General features: G+C 40.0%; 2 protein-coding genes across 9 annotated transcripts; both read left to right on the top strand.

The window, feature by feature from the left end:
* The first annotated feature begins 330 nt into the window (after positions 1-330).
* klhl12 (kelch-like family member 12) lies at positions 331-11,182 on the top strand. 5 transcript variants are annotated; one of them, XM_054775326.1, is made up of 12 exons: positions 331-641; positions 740-847; positions 1,211-1,437; positions 1,520-1,673; positions 1,750-1,967; positions 3,059-3,208; positions 4,230-4,529; positions 7,742-7,937; positions 9,181-9,339; positions 9,428-9,526; positions 9,597-9,783; positions 10,051-11,182. In XM_054775326.1, the coding sequence occupies exons 2-12, from the start codon at positions 790-792 to the stop codon at positions 10,175-10,177; spliced, it is 1,875 nt and encodes a 624-aa protein (XP_054631301.1). In that variant the 5' UTR covers positions 331-641; positions 740-789; the 3' UTR covers positions 10,178-11,182. The 5 variants fall into 5 exon arrangements, with proteins under 5 accessions (XP_054631301.1, XP_054631206.1, XP_054631484.1 ...); XM_054775420.1 differs by having other exon boundaries at positions 334-847; positions 4,230-4,344; positions 4,423-4,529; positions 10,051-11,161; XM_054775231.1 differs by having other exon boundaries at positions 331-847.
* Positions 11,183-11,377: 195 nt separating this feature from the next.
* tuba5 (tubulin alpha 5) lies at positions 11,378-18,893 on the top strand. 4 transcript variants are annotated; one of them, XM_054775814.1, is made up of 5 exons: positions 11,378-13,491; positions 15,132-15,357; positions 15,451-15,599; positions 16,508-17,188; positions 17,916-18,893. In XM_054775814.1, the coding sequence occupies exons 1-5, from the start codon at positions 13,489-13,491 to the stop codon at positions 18,213-18,215; spliced, it is 1,359 nt and encodes a 452-aa protein (XP_054631789.1). In that variant the 5' UTR covers positions 11,378-13,488; the 3' UTR covers positions 18,216-18,893. The 4 variants fall into 4 exon arrangements, with proteins under 4 accessions (XP_054631789.1, XP_054631707.1, XP_054631866.1 ...); XM_054775732.1 differs by having other exon boundaries at positions 15,132-15,599; XM_054775891.1 differs by lacking the exon at positions 11,378-13,491 and having other exon boundaries at positions 15,210-15,357; positions 15,451-15,555.
* Positions 18,894-19,573: the final 680 nt, after the last annotated feature.

Genomic DNA, 19,573 nt, shown 5'->3' with positions numbered 1-19,573 from the left:
GGGAAACTGGATTCCTTTTACTGACTCGAGTGCTTATAAGGCACTCAACTGAAGCGAATTGGGTACTCAGTTCAGAAGCTCCCACATGCGTAACAAGTTCGGCAGACTAGCTTTAGATGCTCAAGTCTTCGTCGAGTACTCAGTACTCGTGAGTCAGTGAACAGATCTGTTCTTTTTTTGCATGGGGTTAATACATTTATACAAATCCAGTTTGAGTAACAGTTGCACAATTAATGACATGTTAGCTGGTTTCCTTTTTTAATTTAGCTAGCGGTAGCCAGTGTGAGTAAGTGAACAAGTTAACGGGACAAGTGTCCGTGTGTACCGATTCAGTAATAAAAAAAAATCTCGCGTTTTGGACTGCTCGTTCATGACTCGCACACCCATAGTGTGTTTACTTCTAGCCAGTGAAGGCTCACTGGGAACTACAGGTCTTTAAAATGATCGAGGTGAAATGAGATTTCCAGAGATGGAGATGTGAGGATGTGCATTTTGTGATCTGCCAACATGGACTGATTGTAGTTGAAAGGCTTTTTCCAGGCTGTCTTAGAGCAACAACTGGAACAAGAGACTTTGACGCTAAGGCTAGCTAGCAAAGCAACTTAGCTTGACTCTTTGAATCAGCTTTAACCCAGCGACAGGTATTATGTACACTTTTAACAAGCTCCCCTGTGTGTCTAGCTTCATGTGTTGTCCTCTTCTGGCCATTGGCTGACTTTCTATGGCTGTATTTCTTTAGCTGTTGTCTAGCGTCGGCGTTAGCCTTCAGCTGTCTTTCGCTGCTAGCTGATGTGTAGCTATAGTTATTGCCTCCCAGTGGTGGAAAAAGTATTCAAATCTTTTAACGGTAAGTTGCATGCTCAATGTCATAAAGCAAAGGAAATGAGCATTTTCTTGAGAAAAAAAAATAAAAAGCAAGGTATAATAAAATTATATATTGAGGTAGCAATCAAATGCACATGGATTTGTATGCGCAATCCTATAAAGTAAAATTTAATTACTGTATTTCTATTTGTTTACAATGGTATATTTGCAGTCACCTAAAACGAATATGAAAATAGAGCCACCTAGCTTGACAAGTAATCTTTTTAAATGACTCTTAAACAGATAAGTAAATATGCAATGATAGCACAGTAGAGTAAGTGCTGTATAAGTGTTGTATTTACTGTAGGTAATTTCTCAAGTAAGAATGTCATCCCATGTCATATAGATTCCTGGAGTGGTTTGAGAGCCCTGAGAGACTCTCAAGTCAGCATGGCTCCCAAGGACATCATGACTAATTCCCACGCCAAGTCCATCCTTAATGCCATGAACTCTCTCCGCGAGAGCAACACACTCTGCGATATAACTTTAAGGGTGGAAAATACAGATTTTCCAGCTCACCGAATTGTCTTAGCTGCCTGCAGTGACTATTTCTGTGCCATGTTCACCAGTGAGGTAAAACCAACAAAGTTTATCATGAAGCCTGTTTTACAGTTTCAAATAGGAGACCTATCTTACTATTATTATTGTTTGTTAGCTTGCAGAAAAGGGAAAATCATTTGTGGACATTCAGGGGCTCACTGGATCAACAATGGAGATCTTGTTGGACTTTGTGTACACAGAGACAGTGCTAGTTACTGTGGAGAACGTGCAAGAACTGCTCCCCGCGGCGTGCTTGCTTCAACTTAAAGGTTGGCGTCGGGGTGCTTTAGGTCTTTATGAAACATCAGCTAAATAAATGACTAGTTCGTTCTTGTTTTTTTTCAGGGGTGAAAAGAGCGTGTTGTGATTTTTTGGAGAGCCAGCTGGATCCGTCGAACTGTCTGGGCATCCGTGACTTTGCTGAAACTCACAATTGCCTCGACCTGATGCAAGCTGCTGAGCTCTTTTCCCAAAAGCATTTCTCAGAGGTGGTTCAGCATGAGGAGTTCATGCTGCTGAGCCAGACAGAAGTGGAAAAGCTCATAAAATGTGATGAAATCCAGGTGAGAAAACAAGGTGACTGTTGGGTTTTTGTGTTACCCATTTTGATGACTGCAATTGCTGGAAACATCAAAAGCACTCTGTAAGACTTCTGGTAGATTTGCTCTTGGTGGTTAATATGTTTGAATGCCTGCTAATGATGAGGCTTTCGTTTTAATTGTCACAGCTCAAATGTCACAGCTCTCCTGCTGTAAGACTGAGTACGGAAAAAGAAAAGCAAGTATCAACCTGCTGTGGTCTCAGCCTGTCCCCTTACATCCCGCTGTTGCATATTATTACCAATTGCACTCGCAATGAAATTGCAGCAAAGAAAACAGAGTTTAACTGCTCAGGAAATTCCTGCCCCAACCACATGCCTCGCTTTGTAACAACACAGTTATTATCATGCAATGATTTATAGAATAGGTCACTCAAGACAGTTCAGCTTGTCATTTGTCTTGTTATGAAAAATAAACTGGACCAAACCTGTAAATCAGAGATTACCTGTTGTATTTCATCAAAACAAACGTTTTTTTCTTGTAGAAATAAAAACAATTTCCCAGTTATGAACATTAACATCAAGCATGGACGTCATTTCTTTTGGCCGTAATTTTCAACCAAGCTCAAAAATGTTTGTTCAGTAACAACAACCCAAGAGTTCTGAATATTTTTATGTCAGTTTTCAACTGCATTAATGGCTGATGGGTTTACGATGACATTTTTAGTGAATATTTTTTATTGTTGACTTGTATTTTTCAAGACTAACATTCTTCTGGATGTGATCAAATTCCGTTTAGGGACAAGTGTTGCAAAAGCGTTGCTAAAATTGCATGTCAACAACAATAATAATAATAATAGTAACATTTATTATCGTATGTGTTATCAACCTGTTGCGTGTTAAGTTGCTGTGTGATGGTTATAGAGTTATTTTTTTTTATGACGCAGTGAGTCAGACTGTTATGTTGAGTAATGACGAGTTAGTCACTTGGTTGAAACGTGATTCCAGACTAAATACTTGATGCAGCCCAGTCGCATCCAAACTCTTACCTCCAGCGGCCCCCAGTTGAGTTGTGTTCGAGTCCCCTTTCTTATGCTATGTGTGCTTTGTTTCCAGGTGGACTCAGAGGAGCCTGTATTTGAAGCTGTGCTAAACTGGGTCAAACACAACCGAAAAGAGAGAGAGCCTTTTTTGCCAGACATGCTAGAGTTTGTCCGAATGCCATTGCTGACACCGCGCTACATTACAGATGTCATTGATGCTGAGGTGAGACCCGCCACAGATTTCTCTGCGAGGAGTACGTAATTTGCTGATGCGTTTGCAGTGACGTGCGGTCAGGGAAGGCAGGTGAGGCAGAGACTTTCCTGTCATGGTGGGGGAAAAAAAGAATAATAACATAAAGTAAATAATCCAATCGTTTTTAACATTTTCTTAATTTGCACATTTCCTGATCAAATACATGTCAGAAACCAAAATGAGGCTGTCGTGATGCCATGTGCTGTCTTCTTGGCTTAGTGCGCAAGCCCTGCCTACCATCCGAGTGCACTCAGTAATTGTACTGAGTTGGATCATAGTGGCTGTATGTCACCAATAATATAATGTTGCAGAAAACATTTACAATACACCATGCCTTTCTACAGCTTGTGTAATGTCATAAATGTAAGTTTGACAGAATTATCCTTACTAATCGGACAATCAAATACAAAGAAATACAGGAGGTGCTTGCAGTACTCTCTGTATCCTGAAAGGGTGGGGGCATGCGTGAGCTGGAAGGTGCCACTGTAGTCCTTCCATAGAAAGGTAAAGCCAGCGGGTTTTTGTTTGTTTGTTTGTTTTGTTTGACAGCAGCAGAAGCTAGAAATGAGCAAGTCAAGTGCATCAAATATATTTGTATGCTCTGCTGAATGAATGAATTTGGCTGCAAAGATAGATCATTATCTATAAAAAGTGCACCAGAAGGTGATCAGACTTTTACAACAAAGTATGAGAGCTTTTCCTGGATAAGGATGGGGTGCATGCACTTCATTTACAAAAGGTAAGACCACAAATGTTTTTCACTTATTAGAATAAATAAATGGGACTGAGAAATATTTGAAAACAAAATATTTAAGAATTGAATTGTTCTCCTATTTTTCTTGTTATCCTTTTAATGAGCAACCTGCATTAATATTAAAAAAAAAAAAACCTCCAAAGGAGGCAGTACCTTACCAGCCATGAACCTCGCTGCACGTCACTGTGTATTTGTCATAGTGGCTTTCACAGTCAAGCACACTTTGGCATGTTTTAGCCTCTTATACACTGCAGCCTACCATGTCGAGACCTTGTTGATGAAGCAAAGAAATTCCACCTAAGACCAGAGCTGAGGAGCGAGATGCAAGGCCCACGCACACAAGCTAGATTAGGTAGCTGTCTTGAATTTAGCATTGGTTGCGTCTCCTTTGTCATCCACGCTGCTGTTGACATCAAAAATGTTTTTTCAGGTGCTAAAGAAGTCCTTTTGGTCATCGGTGGCTTTGGCAGCCAGCAATCGCCAATTGACATAGTTGAGAAATATGATCCGAAAACTCAAGAGTGGAGCTTTCTTCCAGTAAGGAATTGAAATAGCTTTCCTGCTGATCATGCATATTTTCTACTTTTTCTTTTTAAGTCAATTCACATGTCCCCTGTCTTCTTTCCAGCCTATCTTCAAATTGTTTTGTCAAAACAAGAACATCAAGCACATAAACTGATTGTTTTATATCCAAACAAGAACCTTATTCACTTAAGGCTGCTGTATGTCAGCAGCTCAAGATTTTTTTCAAACAAAAAAAATATAAGACCACCACCACCAGCTAGCATATGTTACCAATAGTGGTTTAAAAGAACAGATTGAACAAAATAATCTCTGCATTTTTCACAAGTACGAATTAAATTGCATTAAAATTGTCGTAAATTGTCATTTCGCCTGAATAAGATGACCGGTGTTCTTGGCTGTCACTCACAGCTGTCTCGTAGACACGTACATGTCCATAGCGCGTGCACACACACGTAAGCAGTGCCAGGGAAGCTATCATGCTGTTGTTACGATAGGCTATACATTCAATGATAGCTAATGTTAGTAACTAAACTTGGCAAAGCAGAAAGAGGTACAGTATAATGCTTGCAGTATGTTCGAAAGTTAGCGCCTTCAAGGCAGCCGCCTATCCGTGACATAAAACAGCTTTCAAAAACATCCAACAAAAGATAGTTGCTGTGATCAGAGGTCATACAGATAGAGTTTATGTGTTTGCACCGAACTGCCACAGCATGATGACTAGAGTACTTGAACCTGTAGCAAAAAATTTACAGATAAGATAGCAGTGCTATGCATTATTAGTCAGAGCTATGGAGGTATTCATTTAACTAGCAGCGCCGAGATTGAAAAATGGTTAACCACAGCATTGGCCATTGTATTAGCCACTACCAGAAGGCGCCTGGTTAAGGGTCATTCTCCTGAAAGGTGCACCTACCAAAAGCGTGTCATGGCAAGCAAAATTGGAAGTTATTTTCTCACCAATTTGCATGTTAAAATAAACTATTATTTTATTATATATTGCAATATCATCTATATCTATCACTACGAGGGAAAGGCTTCTTGAGACGTCTGTACTTCTGTGAAGAAGGTGTCGGACGTTTCGCTCCTCATCCGAAGAGCTTCGTCAGCGAACTAACAAGTGCTGGTAGCCTAGGCCTTAAATACAGTACGAGTGGGCAGAATTGGTGTGCCGACACCCTCCTCCTATTGGCAGGAGTGGGCGGAATTGGTGTGCCAACACCCTCCTTCTATTGCCACACCAATTCCGCCCACTCGTACTGTATTTAAGGCCTAGGCTACCAGCACTTGTTAGTTCGCTGACGAAGCTCTTCGGATGAGGAGCAAAACGTCCGACACATTCTTCACAAAAGTACAGATGACGTCTCAAGAAGCCTTTCCCTCGTTGGACAACTCCTGTACGACTGAGAGCCTACACAGACGTATATCTATCACTAGAAATGCTTTAAATTTGTCACAAACATGCTCCAAAATGGCAATGTATCTTGAATGTAACACAAAGCTAGTGGATGGGCATCGCTACAAACTCCGTGCAAGACTCAACACTGCGTTCTTCAAAGCATTGTTAGTTAGCACAAGAGTAAACACACTTCACCTAAATTTCTGCAAGAGGCCTTGCTTACGCAGCTCAACAATCCAACCGCATTCAAAGAGAGAAAGCTTTTTTGCTTTTGCCATCAACAGATTATAACACCTGACAGAAAATGACATTGAATCCACATTTTTGCTAAGCTTTTAAGGGCTGTGGTCTGAAACTTTTGATCAGCTGATGAACGGCCTATTTCCCTTTAATGGTTGTCTCACTCCCATTTCTTCTTTTTGTATTTCGAAGCTCTGCTTACACCCTAAGATCCAACTGTGCAAAATGTAAATTCCTGGAATTTTTCAACTGGTCTTAAATTTTGGTCAGGAGTGTATCTACTATATTGGGTAATAAAAGTGTAAAGGTGACTATATGGGTGTTATTTCATGTTAGAGGGCTCTAATAATGTTAAAACCCATATTTCAATGGTTGTAAACAGGTTTTCTATCCTGTAACTAAGAAAATATTCAATTTAATTTAAGAAGGAATCCTACTTCATGGAAATTCACTGATCACAGTTGGGTCTGAAACCAATTAATCTTGATAAGCGAGGGATTACAGTACTGTACAGTATATACTACATATATATTATATTATATATTTATAGTGTGTAACCTATTGTAACTTTTGTTATCACAGGGCTTGGGTAATGTCAATGCGCACAATGTTAGGATGGAAAATATTTGAGAGATATTCTATAAATAGGATAAACGTTGTAGCGTCGATGGGGACTTGCCACTTTGTTACCCAGCATGCTTTGCGGGCACTTTGTAAATACAGTTAGAGTTTACATACTTGTTAGTGCATATAGTAGTTTGTTACGTGTAGTGATGTGCGATACCACTGATTTTGATTCCAATCCGATACTGAGTTAAAGTCAGGCTGGTATGATAAATAGATCATCTAAATTAATTAAATATTTAATAATGAATTGTTTCATAATTAATTGGAGTAATTGGATTTTCAACCCTGAAGTGCATTGAGATAGTGGGGTAATTTACATTATAGCCAAGCTAACACACAACAACAGAAACTAATATACAACAATGGAAACAAGAGAGAACAAAATCATATAAAATATGTAAAAATGGTATTTTAAACAATAAAGAAGAAAATAAGTAAAATAATAAAACCATTAAAATAAATGATAAATTATTAAGAACTACTTTAAGAATGAAAATTTCATTCGCAATTCACACATGGCTTCGTTTACAGTTGGTCATCGTTTCAACAGACAAACGTTACCTCAAGTGACTGAAGTATTGATATTTTGATTTGAGAATCAATTAGAGCATGAAGAGCTGGTAGCAGAAGTATCACTAGTTACTGTTAACCACTTTTTACAATGGTTACCCATTTGAGGCGCCCCCTGGTGGCGGCCAATGCAGTGGTTAACCCTTGGCCACTTTTCTATCTCAGTACTGTATTTGTTTTTCTGGTTGTAGCTTGCATAGTTTTCCTTACTACATCATACACAGAGCTGTGTCTCAATATTTTCACCCTGTCATGAAAGACAAATGATTTAACCTTTTATTTGTCACTAGTATATGTATATTTGATTAGATGTTCTGCTCATCAGCTGCAGTTTTCTAGTGTTTAACAGCTTTTTTGCTTTGTATCACTAATGGCCAAATTGTTTTTGCAGAACATTGCAAGGAAAAGGCGTTATGTTGCCACAGTGTCCCTCCATGATCGAGTTTATGTGATTGGAGGTTATGATGGACGGTCAAGGCTCAGCTCTGTGGAGTGTCTGGACTACACGGCAGACGAGGATGGTGTTTGGTATACCGTTGCTACCATGAATGTGCGGCGTGGCCTGGCTGGGGCAACAACACTTGGAGGTGAGCTTTTGTCTGCATATGTAATTAATTATGTCTGATCATATTGACTGTTGTTAGCATAAAAATTACATACCAGATTTCTGCCGATAATGATACAGAATAAGGTATTGCCTGGATTCTCGTGTGCAAGTAATGACCTCATCAAACGGTTCCATGATCCACAGAGCAACAACCTTGCTAGCTAGTATGTTTGTGGTGTGGAATTATTACCAGATTTCGCCTTCAGATTATGAATCTGCAATTTGCAATGTAAAGCGCTGGCTGGACTAAGGCCTTTTCCTTCAAGACTTCTAATACGTTGACTATCACATCAGGAAGAATCATTCGGGAGTCATACGCAGCATTAGACTGCAAAATTATGATAAGAAGCGGCCAGCAGTACTAAAAAAAAAAAAACGACCCAGCTAAAACCAGTTTCTAATTCAAGTCCAGTGGTGTCTTGGTTAACATCATTAATCTGTTGCAATATTAATCTGACACCCAAAAAAATAAAACACATTTTATTGACAATAGTTTTACTTGCACAAAATAATGCAACCATAATTACAAGTGACAAATGAATGGACAACTAAACATTTAACATAACTTTTACCTAGTTTTGCAAAGAGGGAGTGGGAGAACAGGAGATTAGACTTTGAGAGCAATCCATCCTTCCGTTTTCTATGCCGCTTCTCCTCATTAGGGTCGCGGGGGCATGCTGGAGCCTATCCTAGCTGACTTCGGGCGACAGGTGGGGTACACCCTGGACTGGTCGCCAGCCAATCACAGGGCACATATAGACAAAACAACCATTCACATTCTTACCTAATGAGGTTTGTCTTCTTAAACTTTCCCTGTTCTATGCCACCACGGGAAACTTGTGCATGACAAGTGTTGCTCTCAGCTGCAACGTCTTTTCAGACATTAACTAAAAATACTGCTACATGGCCGACATCACTCCTGCTCCTTGCTAAAGAACGCTAGCACATGGTGGTGTTGTGATCATGCGGGGTCTGCAGGCTGAATTCGGCACTGCTGGATAGGAGTGCTGGCGTGGAGCATAGAATGAACTGCTTGTATCGGAGTGGCAATATAATCCGATCTTCCTTTTTTGGTTGTTTTTTTTTTTCTGATATCCTAACCTGATATAAATCGGGACACCCTGTATCGGATATCGGTAAGAAAGTCAGTTGTCGAGCATCTCTATGTGTTATCCATTTCACACAGAAGGGATCTGATTTGGTTTTGATTTTTCTTCAATCAGACATGATATATGTTGCCGGAGGATTTGATGGCAGCAGACGCCACACAAGCATGGAACGATATGACCCTAATATTGACCAGTGGAGCATGCTGGGAGATATGCAGACAGCGAGAGAAGGTGCTGGTCTGGTGGTGGCCAGTGGACTGATATACTGTCTTGGTATGGACTCTCATTAATGTCTGTCTTTAGTCATACTATTTGATCGTAAAGCATATTTATGTAAATCGGCCATAATATTTCCTCAAAGGTGGATATGATGGACTCAATATACTGAATTCAGTGGAGCGGTATGACCCCCACACAGGCCACTGGACAAGTGTCACCCCGATGGCCACCAAGCGCTCAGGTAGCTTCCCAGGATGCAAATTGTAGTTGCGTTGTGTGTCAGCAACTCTGACTATGTCCTGTTGTTTCAGGGGCTGGTGTGGCTTTGCTCAATGACCACATCTATGTCGTTGGAGGCTTTGATGGCGTTTCACACCTCGACTCCGTTGAGGTCTATAACATCAGGACAGACTATTGGACCACTGTGGCCAGTATGACCACTCCTCGGTGCTACGTAGGAGCAACTGTCCTCAGAGGACGCCTTTATGCCATCGCCGGGTAAGGATGTCCCAGTGTTCTACAGCACCCTTTTTCCTAAAATTGCACTTTTGCCTAAGTTGAACTCCTGAATCTTGTAGTTGCTGTAATGTCTGCTTTCGTTCGTGAATCTCAGTTCTCACAATGATAAATACGGCGCTGACCCGAATATAAGGCCGTTACATTTATACATGTAAACCAACAAGTGGCGCCAAACAACTAAGCGAGTCAGAGCATTTCTCTTATTGTATTTCCTCAAACTGCGTCCGTCTCTTGTTGTTTTCCTAGATACGATGGGAATTCTCTCCTCAGCAGTATTGAATGTTACGACCCGGTTATCGATTCCTGGGAGGTGGTTACCTCCATGGTGACGCAGCGGTGCGACGCAGGAGTCTGTGTGCTACGAGAAAAGTGATCTCAGCCTGAGAACTAAACGAACCACAAGCGGCTTGAAGGATAGGCAGCTAGACTTTGATACAATGCCACTAAATGGGAGCCACAATGGCAGATGTTTGTGTGTTTGTTCATCAGTTTGCTCAAGGGAACTTGTAAAAACAAACCACTCATTCGCCGCACCTTTGCCACGCGCATCCTGCTAGAGAAATGGAGCTTGGCTGCGATCGACCACCGAGGAGACTATCGTCATTTGCATGACTCTCTTTAGTGGCACTGTCAATATCTGTGAGATTTGTCTTCCAAGTGCAATATATTTGTACACATCATCAGAAAATATAAACATTGGAGATGCTGCTATGCGCCTTATGACTCTGGCTACATCGTGAACATTCATGTTGCCTTGTTAATGTTAATGTTATCGGTAATGGTCCATTTGCTGCTTGTTTAGCATTTGCCAGGTCTTTGCAATTATCTTTATAAGAACTGCTTTGAGAATCCCCATAATAAAACGTTTTCATTCACGTTAGAGATGAATATTGTTTTGAGATAACTGAATTGTACCGGTTAGATTATTTTCTCGAAAATGACAAACATCTGAAGTGCATGCCATTTGTTTCCTGCGCAAGCATTTCAATTTAAATATGTGACTTCCCTCTTGCTTGGAAAGTGAATAAACACACATAATTGACACTTATTATCATCTTAATATGCCTGAATGCCTGTTTTGTAATGCAGATACAAGGCCAGAAACTCATTTGACATGTTGACTGCCAACTCACTGATGATGACACTGTTACTTCCCCTAGTATTGTTTCTTGACTCTTGATTACAGTGTGTAATTGATACAGTATAACTTGGATGAAAATTGTTTGCAGTTGGAAACAACCTTAAATCAGTCAATTGTGAGTTTTGACCCAGGAGATGCTTTGCCAAGCTTTTACTGCAGCTATGTTTACTTGTTGTTTATGGGCCTTGGGCCCTTAATTTTGTCTTCAGCAAAAAAAATATTAACAAAAAAATCTTTGTATAAAGAATAGTTATAGTTTTACATGCAGAAAACAATGTGAAATCATTATAAAAGGCAATTGGATGGAAATGATTGCTGGTGCGGACTTCCCATGCATCCTGACGAGATGTCATTCAATAGTGTTCTCACCTATATCAAATTGTTGGCACTCCCAACTTTCTTTGGCCCCATGGTGGGTTATTTAGCAGTCCCACTCAATAAAAAAAATGCACGCACAGTGAGTCAGCAACACATAGGGTGATATTGTTTGGGCACTCAATTTCGCGGAACAATACAGTACAGGGAAGATTAGTTGATGTGCGATATTGTACAAAACACTAGACAGTGTACAAAAACAGGCACATTTTTGCAGAAAATTTTTAAATAAAACTGGAGGTGTGACTGCATTTTCTTACGAAAGGTTCTGGGTTTCTTTTTGCAGGAGGTAATAATATTTAGAGAGCAAACGTGCATGATCGTAGAATCCTTTTCATGGTGGGGAAAAAAACATTAATTGCATAGGTGAAGAATAGTAGAAGTTAGATGTGTCTTTGTTCAATAATCAATAAATTCTAGGGATGTTCCCATCAGGATTTTATGCTGCCGATTCTGATACCAATTATCCATGCGTGAGATTGGCCGATACCAATCCCATGGATTAACTGTACAATTCCTAGGGCCCCTGGCAAATAGGCAATTATTAAAGAATAAACTTTTGGGCGGATAGTGTTTTTGCTTTTGTTTAAATTTTGTTTTTTTTGCCTTTATTTTTTATGAAAGGATTTTTGTACTACTTAACGCAAACGTGAATTTAATTTGATGCATATTTTGGAGTAGTATCAATACATGGCCAATAAATGGTTAGATAATTTATTTTTTAGTTAAAGATAACAAAGTGAACAGACTCAAATAATATAAATAAATGTCTTTATGAAATAGAAAAGTGTCCTGCTTAATTTAGAAGAGAATAAATTGAGTGTCCAGGTTGCAGGGGTCTCCAACTTTCATCACTATTAGAGCTGTCATATTTGTGTTTTTATTTATGGCTGGCTATTTTGTGCTCATTTGTCATTATATAAAGGCATAAAGTATTAATTCAACAGTTATCATTAAAAAAAAACGACTAAGAGTTGAAGCAAACATTTTTTGAGCCTTTGTGAGCTACTCAAAATCCGCTGGCAAGCTAAGAGACCCCGGTGATGGTAGCAGCATTATAAGGCTGGACACATTATGTTTATGTTCATTAAACCCCTAAACAACAAACAACTTGTTTCGAGGACAAGGTATAATAAGTATGACAACAAGACAACAAAATTGTTCAGAGACACTTGAAAAAGTTAGTACGCGGCCCACGAATGTGATATCCACTTCCTCGTGGGACAAAAACGAGCTCCAAAATAACCGCATTGCTTGTTTGTTTTAAAAACAAAATGTCACTGTGATAAACAGTCATATTTGCAGTCTGAAGACCAGAAGCTAGGCGAATAACTGTAGCGAGTGAGATAGCTGCCGCCAGTAACAGCTAGACAAAGCGTGTAAACAAAGATGCAAGAGAAGTGGAACGGCAATGGGTTTGATGAGGGAGTAATCAAACATGTTGGCATCGAGTGGCGTAGCCTGTGTCAGTCTGTCAAACTGAAGCCGTTGAGGTTTTACAGACTAGAGTTGATTCTCACGGCAATACGGCAATAATAAAAAAATACCTTCTTGAAAGTAAATTCGAAGGGTACACCATTGAAGAACAGGACAGCCAGATTAGAATGAACCCTCCTGTGTTCTGAAATTGCATTTGTTGGAGACACAAAGCCATGGTCGACTTGTATCAGAATGAAGGGAAGAGGAAAATATGGGGAAGGAAAGGAACAACTCATGAGCCGAGCCGAGAGAGCACGCTTTTCACTTACAGAAGACAAAAGTGAAGTCAGCATGACCCGCAAATAAACAGCAAATGAAGGTGACTGCAAAAGATTTCCATCCAACTCCTAAAACTTATGTCTGCCGAGGTATGCTGCATACTCATTTCTGTGAACGCTCTTTAAACTGAAAGTCTATTTCAAACTCATTGTATTGTTGAATAAAAGCCAACTGTATGTGAGTAAAACAAGACTTTCAGGAAGCAGATGAAGGAGGAAACTCCCCCCCCCCTTCCATCCACTGAGAGCCTCCTCAGCAGCGGGACAGACAAGACGCACAAAGAGCGCCAGACACAGCTGACCTGCTAGACAAGCTTTGACAGACGCTCATCTCCAGACTGCAGGGGAATTAAAGCGTCGGTTTGGAGACTCTTTGACTGACATTTAACTTTCAGGTCTGACAGCAGCAACATGGTGAGAATAATTAGATTTAGTCTTGCCACGCCAAATCAGATTTCTTCTTTTCCTGAAATGTAACATCTCTGTTGAATGGTTGGTTCCATGAAAGCATAATTTACACTCTAAAAATAGAAGTGATGGTGGTCGTTTAACTGTGCATTACACTGTGCGTGCATAAGCATCAACAATAACGATGATTATCTTTAACGCCATACTCAAAATGTATTGTATGGTCGCTCCTGAAATATGTTTTGCCGTTTTTTTGTGTATTTTTTTGTATCATGTCCAAACTTTACTCTATCTGTGCTTTACAGTTGCCACTCAAGAGTCAAAAATCATATTTGATGTTTGTCTTCCAAGCAAAGCAAAAGCTGAAACTCTCAACATGTTGAAACTTGACTGGAAATACTTGCAGGAGAAGCAACAGTAAAGTGGTTGTAAAAGCCCGTTCTGGTTTTTGACATTTTTAAAACCTAAAATGGGATATGAGAGAAACAGCACATTTTAAAATAAGTCGGAAATTTTGCTTTGTCTAATTGTGAAAAACTACATTTTTATGAACAGGGGTGTCCAAAGTGCAGCCCGGGGCCCTTTGCGGCTCGCAGGAAATATTTTATTGGCCTGTTGCAGATTCTAAAACTACAAATCCAAAAAAAAAAAAAAAAGGAAAAAAAGAGCAAAAAGGTGTAATTTATGGGAAAAAAAGTAGACATGTTGATGCAAATTACACAATGCTATTTTTAATCAACTTCTTAGCATTTAGGATTGATACCAGCATCCATCCATCCATCCATCCATTTTCTATGCCGCTTATCCTCGTTAGGGTTGCGGGAGTATGCTGGAGCCTATCCCAGCTGACTTTGGGCAAGAGGCGGGGTACACCCTGGATTGGTCGCCCGCCAATCGCAGGGTACATATAGACAAACAACCATTCACACTCACATTCATACCTATGGACGATTTAGAGTCGCATGTTTTGGAATGTGAAATGTGGGAGGAAACCGGAATGATACAAGCATTTTTTGGATAATATAAGAAATAATTAATAATTAATTAATTAAGATAAATAATTAAATATATCAACATGGCCTGCATCCTTTGATATTTTTAGTGGAATATTGTGGGGTAGCGCTATTATAGAACAACATAGTTTTCCTTTGAAATCCATTGGATAGGTGGACAGCAGGGCCGCACAGTGGCTTGTTGGCCTTGCAGTCAGGAGATTGTGAGTTTGTATCTTCGTTGGAACAGCTCGGTGTGGAGTTTGCATGTTCTCCCCCCGTGCATGCATGGGTTCTCTCTGGGTACTCCGGCTTCCTCCAACATTCCAAAAATATGCATGCTAGCTTATCTGGATATTCTAAATTGTCCATATGTATGAATGCGAGTGCGAAGGGTTATTTTTATATATGTGCTCCCTTCTGTGTAAATATGTAGAAAAGATTATTTCCAAAATGTCTGCAGATATTTAAAACCTTTTCTTCTGACGTGTATTTGTATTTGTTTGCTGTCTACATTTTGACACCACATTGATTTCACCCGCCAAAATTTTTAGTTGTTGGGTTTGTTATGGTTTTTAAAAAAAATAGAGGTTTAGCACTTTTTGGGAAACACAACTTTGTGCTTCTCAACCTGTTTTTTCCTTTTGTTCACAGAGAGAGTGCATCTGCATTCATGTGGGTCAGGCAGGTGTGCAGACAGGAAATGCATGCTGGGAGCTCTTCTGCCTCGAACACGATGTCAGCCCCGATGGGAACTTCCTGAACAGACCTGTGGCCCCAAACTCTCGTGAAGACCCCTTCAATACCTTCTTCAATACTGGCAGTTCTGGACGTCATGTTCCAAGGGCATTATACGTTGACCTGGAGCCCACAGTGGTCGGTGAGATGTACCAACATATGACACTGTATATGAGATTTCATATAATACGATATACAGTATGCCATGTCATGATATGGTATGATTTCTTTTCAGATGAAGTGAGAGTGGGAAAGTACAAAGATCTTTTCCATCCAGAGCAGCTGATCTCTGGAAAGGAGGATGCAGCCAACAACTACGCCCGTGGTCATTACACCGTTGGTAAAGACATCATTGATAGAGTCATCGAGCGCATTCGCAAAATGGTCAGTTGTCAGTCTGAAAACTTGACACATTAAGTGTTCAAACATGCGATTTATACGCAATCTTCCAAAAAACTACTTGTCCAACATACATTTTCACTGCACATTAAGGCTAATTTTGCGTATTGACCCGGATATACGACAACCATGAGTATAAGACAACCCCTGTTTTTCAAGAACTGTTTTTGGAAAAATATTTTTCAAAAAGACAATCCGAAACAAATCTGTGAAATAAAAGCCTGGACATATATACAATCTTAATAATAACTTAAAAGGATATATTTCTTAGCTGCTCAAAAGTAATTTGATGACTCTGCTTCACTGATCACCGTTCAGTCTTAATGTCAGTGGTCGGTGTGGGTGACAGGAAGAAAAACTCTGACTGGCTTGGGAAGAAGTCATTTGTCATCGCCTGCTGCTTTGCATGTATAAATCCCCACTAGACAACCCATCTTTTATAGACTTTTTTTTAAGACTTGTCATTTTTTGGAAAATATGTGACTTAATGTCTCAATATCAGTTAAATCGTGTTTCAAGTCTCATATTTCATTCATCATGTTTCTTAACTGCTCGACTCCTCCACTGTTGTTTTCTAACTTGCCCGACCTTTGAGACACTTTTTACAAGCCAGCCTGTTTGTCACATGTCTGCAGTGTGTGTGAGTGACAGGAAGAAAAGCTCAGACTCACTCGGGAGAAGTCTTTTGGCACCACCTGTTGGCTTGCATCTATAAATCTCTAGATGATTCGTCTGTTGCCGACTTTTTTAGGAAAAAAAAAACAGGTCAATATGGTATTTTAACTTTTTAAAAAACTACTTTGTGTTGGGCTACCACTGTGTAATGATAAATTAACTAAAACAAAACTTTACATGAGGCAGTGACTATTGTATCCCTGTGTCACTCTCCCCAGACCGACCAATGTGCAGGTCTGCAGGGCTTTCTTGTCTTCCACAGTTTTGGAGGAGGAACCGGATCAGGATTCACTTCCCTGCTAATGGAACGTCTTTCTGTTGACTACAACAAGAAGTCTAAGCTGGAGTTTGCGGTGTACCCTGCTCCCCAGGTGTCCACTGCTGTGGTGGAGCCGTACAACGCCGTCCTGACCACGCATACCACCTTGGAACATTCTGACTGCGCCTTCATGGTGGACAACGAGGCCATCTATGACATCTGTCAACGCAACATTGACATTGAGAGTCCTGGTTACATCAACCTTAACAGACTGATCGGCCAGATTGTTTCCTCAATTACCGCCTCACTCCGTTTTGACGGCGCCCTTAATGTTGATCTGATGGAGTTCCAGACCAACCTGGTCCCATTTCCACGTATCCACTTCCCTCTGGTTACGTACTCTCCCATCATCTCCGCTGAGAAGGCGTACCACGAGCAGCTGTCCGTGTCCGAGATCACAAGCGCCTGCTTTGAGCCAACCAATCAGATGGTCAAGTGCGATCCTCGTCATGGCATGTACATGGCATGCTGCATGCTGTACCGAGGCGACGTCCTCCCAAAGGATGTCAATGCCGCCATTGCAAATATCAAGACCAGACGCTCCATTCAGTTTGTTGACTGGTGCCCAACTGGTTTTAAGGTGAACAACAGGAAATAAGTTTAACCTTTTACAAAAACATGAACAGTGCAGACATTTTATGGTAGTTTTATTTTAACAGAGAGACAGAATGTCAACAAAAAATCCAGAAAAACATTAAACAAAGACTAGAGATTGATTTGTATTTCATTGAGTGAAATAAGTATTTGATCCTAAAGCAAAATGTGACTTAGTACTTGGACAGAGCCTTGTTGGCAAGCACAGAAGTTAGATGTTTCTTGAAGTCGGTCACCAGGGTTTCGCACATCTCTCTACAGAATTTCTGTAGATTAGGGTTCGGAGACTGTCTAGGCCACCGTGTGATATTAATGTGCTTCTCTTTGGGCCACTGTTTTGTTGCCTTGTGTAATGGTTGACAGCTGGTGTGGCTGTAGGAAAGTACATTGGTAGACCCTGCCGCCTTTAGAGCCGCGTTAGATGACGAGTTGCCAACTCGGGCTTAGACCAGTGGATGCAGATTTGAACCTGGGCCACGGTGCAAGGTTGAACTGTGTTACACTTTGCCTTATGTTTCGGGATATTGATGGTGTTGTTGGGGTCATATTCAGCTTTTTCTATTCTGCTTTGTTAAAATAGACACCCTATAAAAAAAAATGATGGACTATTCATGTCTTTGTAAGGGGGTAAGCTTACAAAATCAATTATTCCCCCTATTGTGATGAGGTCAAATATGAACTGCATCATCTTACTCACTGTTTTGTCTGAACAGGTTGGCATCAATCATCAGCCTCCAACTGCAGTACCTGGAGGAGACTTGGCCAAAGTCCAGCGGGCGGTGTGCATGCTGAGCAACACCACAGCCATTGCTGAGGCCTGGTCTCGCCTTGACCACAAGTTTGACCTGATGTACGCCAAGCGGGCCTTTGTCCACTGGTACGTAGGTGAGGGTATGGAGGAGGGAGAGTTTGCCGAGGCCAGAGAGGACCTGGCCTGTCTTGAGAAGGACTACCAGGAGCTCGGACACAGCAGCATTGACTCTGAAAATTACGACGAGGACCAAGAATATTGAAATTTGCATGTTTTTCATTACATAATTTGCGGTTATGTTATGTTGTTACGATGAAAAAAATAATCTCTGAGCTTTACATAATGTTTTTGCAGCTTTGCAGTCTGATTCTGTCAAGTTGAGTCTATACATTAAAAATAAACATTTGGGCTTTGCAGTGGGAGCATCTTTGACTAGAATTTTATGTTGGAAAATCTTATTTGGGTTGATTACACATACAGTACAGGCCAAAAGTTTGGACACACACAACTGACGGTCCCAACCCCATTAATAAGGCAAGAAATTCCACTAAGTAACCCTGATAAGGCACACCTGTGAAGTGAAAACCATTTCAGGTGAGAACCTCATTGAGAGAAAACTAAAGGGTTTGCAGGGCTATCAAAAAAGCAAAGGGTGGCCACTTTGAGGAATCTAAAATATAAGACATATTTAAAGTTATTTCACATTTTTTTGTTAAGTACATGATTCCACATGTGTTCATTCATAGTATTGAGAATCTACAATGCAAATAGTCATGGAAATAAATAAAACGCATTGAATGACATGGTGTGTCCAAACTTTGGGCCTTCTGTATATTATGCAAATAAACACACCATTTTACCACTGTTGACAGCAACTCAGCAGGACTCTGCCTTTGGTGTTTGAATCTACGTGTATTTCTCCGTCAAACCCTTTATTAAAAAAAACTTAACTGAAGTAAAGAGTCGTTTGTAGTATGTATGCTCAAATTATTCTTCGATTAGATTGATAATGTTACTATTTGACGTTAGAAGACGTCCATTTAAAAAATTAGTTCCGGCAGCCTTTTTTAAGGTGTCACCTGAATATATTCATCCGCGCCAGCGTAAACAGAAAACGCTCCATAAAGAAGAAAATATCCATCATCATCATTATTATTAGTAGTAGTATTATTTCTAGACACAAATAATTTAAAATGTTTTACACACTTTATCTATGTGAAAATACAACAAAAAAATAATAAGCATGTGATTATGTGTGTGTGATTATTATTGTAGCCTACAAATTGATGACGGCGTTTTAGTGATTGTTTAAAATTAAATCTCTTCATTTTGAACAAAACATAACAGCAATATATAATCCCAGACAAGTTGGTGCCATACTCTTCAATTCAGAGACATTTGGAGATAATGTGTGACAAACAGAATATATACACATTTGTCTTGATGGTAATCTATGTATGAATTCAACTTTGAGGCTGTGAAAGGGTTAAACTGATTATAAGTTTATAGTTACAAAGACAATAACTAAACCCTGTTGACTCCACAGTGCACAGTGGTACAGAGATTAGTAAAAATACAAAGTGCAATATTGAAAGTTGTTTTACGTTTATTTAAAGTTGT

Source organism: Dunckerocampus dactyliophorus, chromosome 1 (assembly GCF_027744805.1).
Source record: "Dunckerocampus dactyliophorus isolate RoL2022-P2 chromosome 1, RoL_Ddac_1.1, whole genome shotgun sequence".
Taxonomy (NCBI): domain Eukaryota; kingdom Metazoa; phylum Chordata; class Actinopteri; order Syngnathiformes; family Syngnathidae; genus Dunckerocampus; species Dunckerocampus dactyliophorus.
This window is presented reverse-complemented; position numbering and strand designations above follow the sequence as displayed.

Bases quoted from the DNA above. Each gene is read 5' to 3' on its own strand.
- klhl12 (XM_054775326.1), top strand. From the start codon at position 790: ATGTGTAGCTATAGTTATTGCCTCCCAGTGGTGGAAAAAGTATTCAAA. The intron at 7,938-9,180 runs GTGAGCTTTTGT...TTCTTCAATCAG, and splicing joins TGGGGCAACAACACTTGGAG to ACATGATATATGTTGCCGGA. The intron at 9,527-9,596 runs GTAGCTTCCCAG...CTGTTGTTTCAG, and splicing joins GATGGCCACCAAGCGCTCAG to GGGCTGGTGTGGCTTTGCTC.
- tuba5 (XM_054775732.1), top strand. The intron at 15,600-16,507 runs GTCAGTTGTCAG...CACTCTCCCCAG, and splicing joins TCGAGCGCATTCGCAAAATG to ACCGACCAATGTGCAGGTCT. The intron at 17,189-17,915 runs GTGAACAACAGG...TTGTCTGAACAG, and splicing joins GGTGCCCAACTGGTTTTAAG to GTTGGCATCAATCATCAGCC.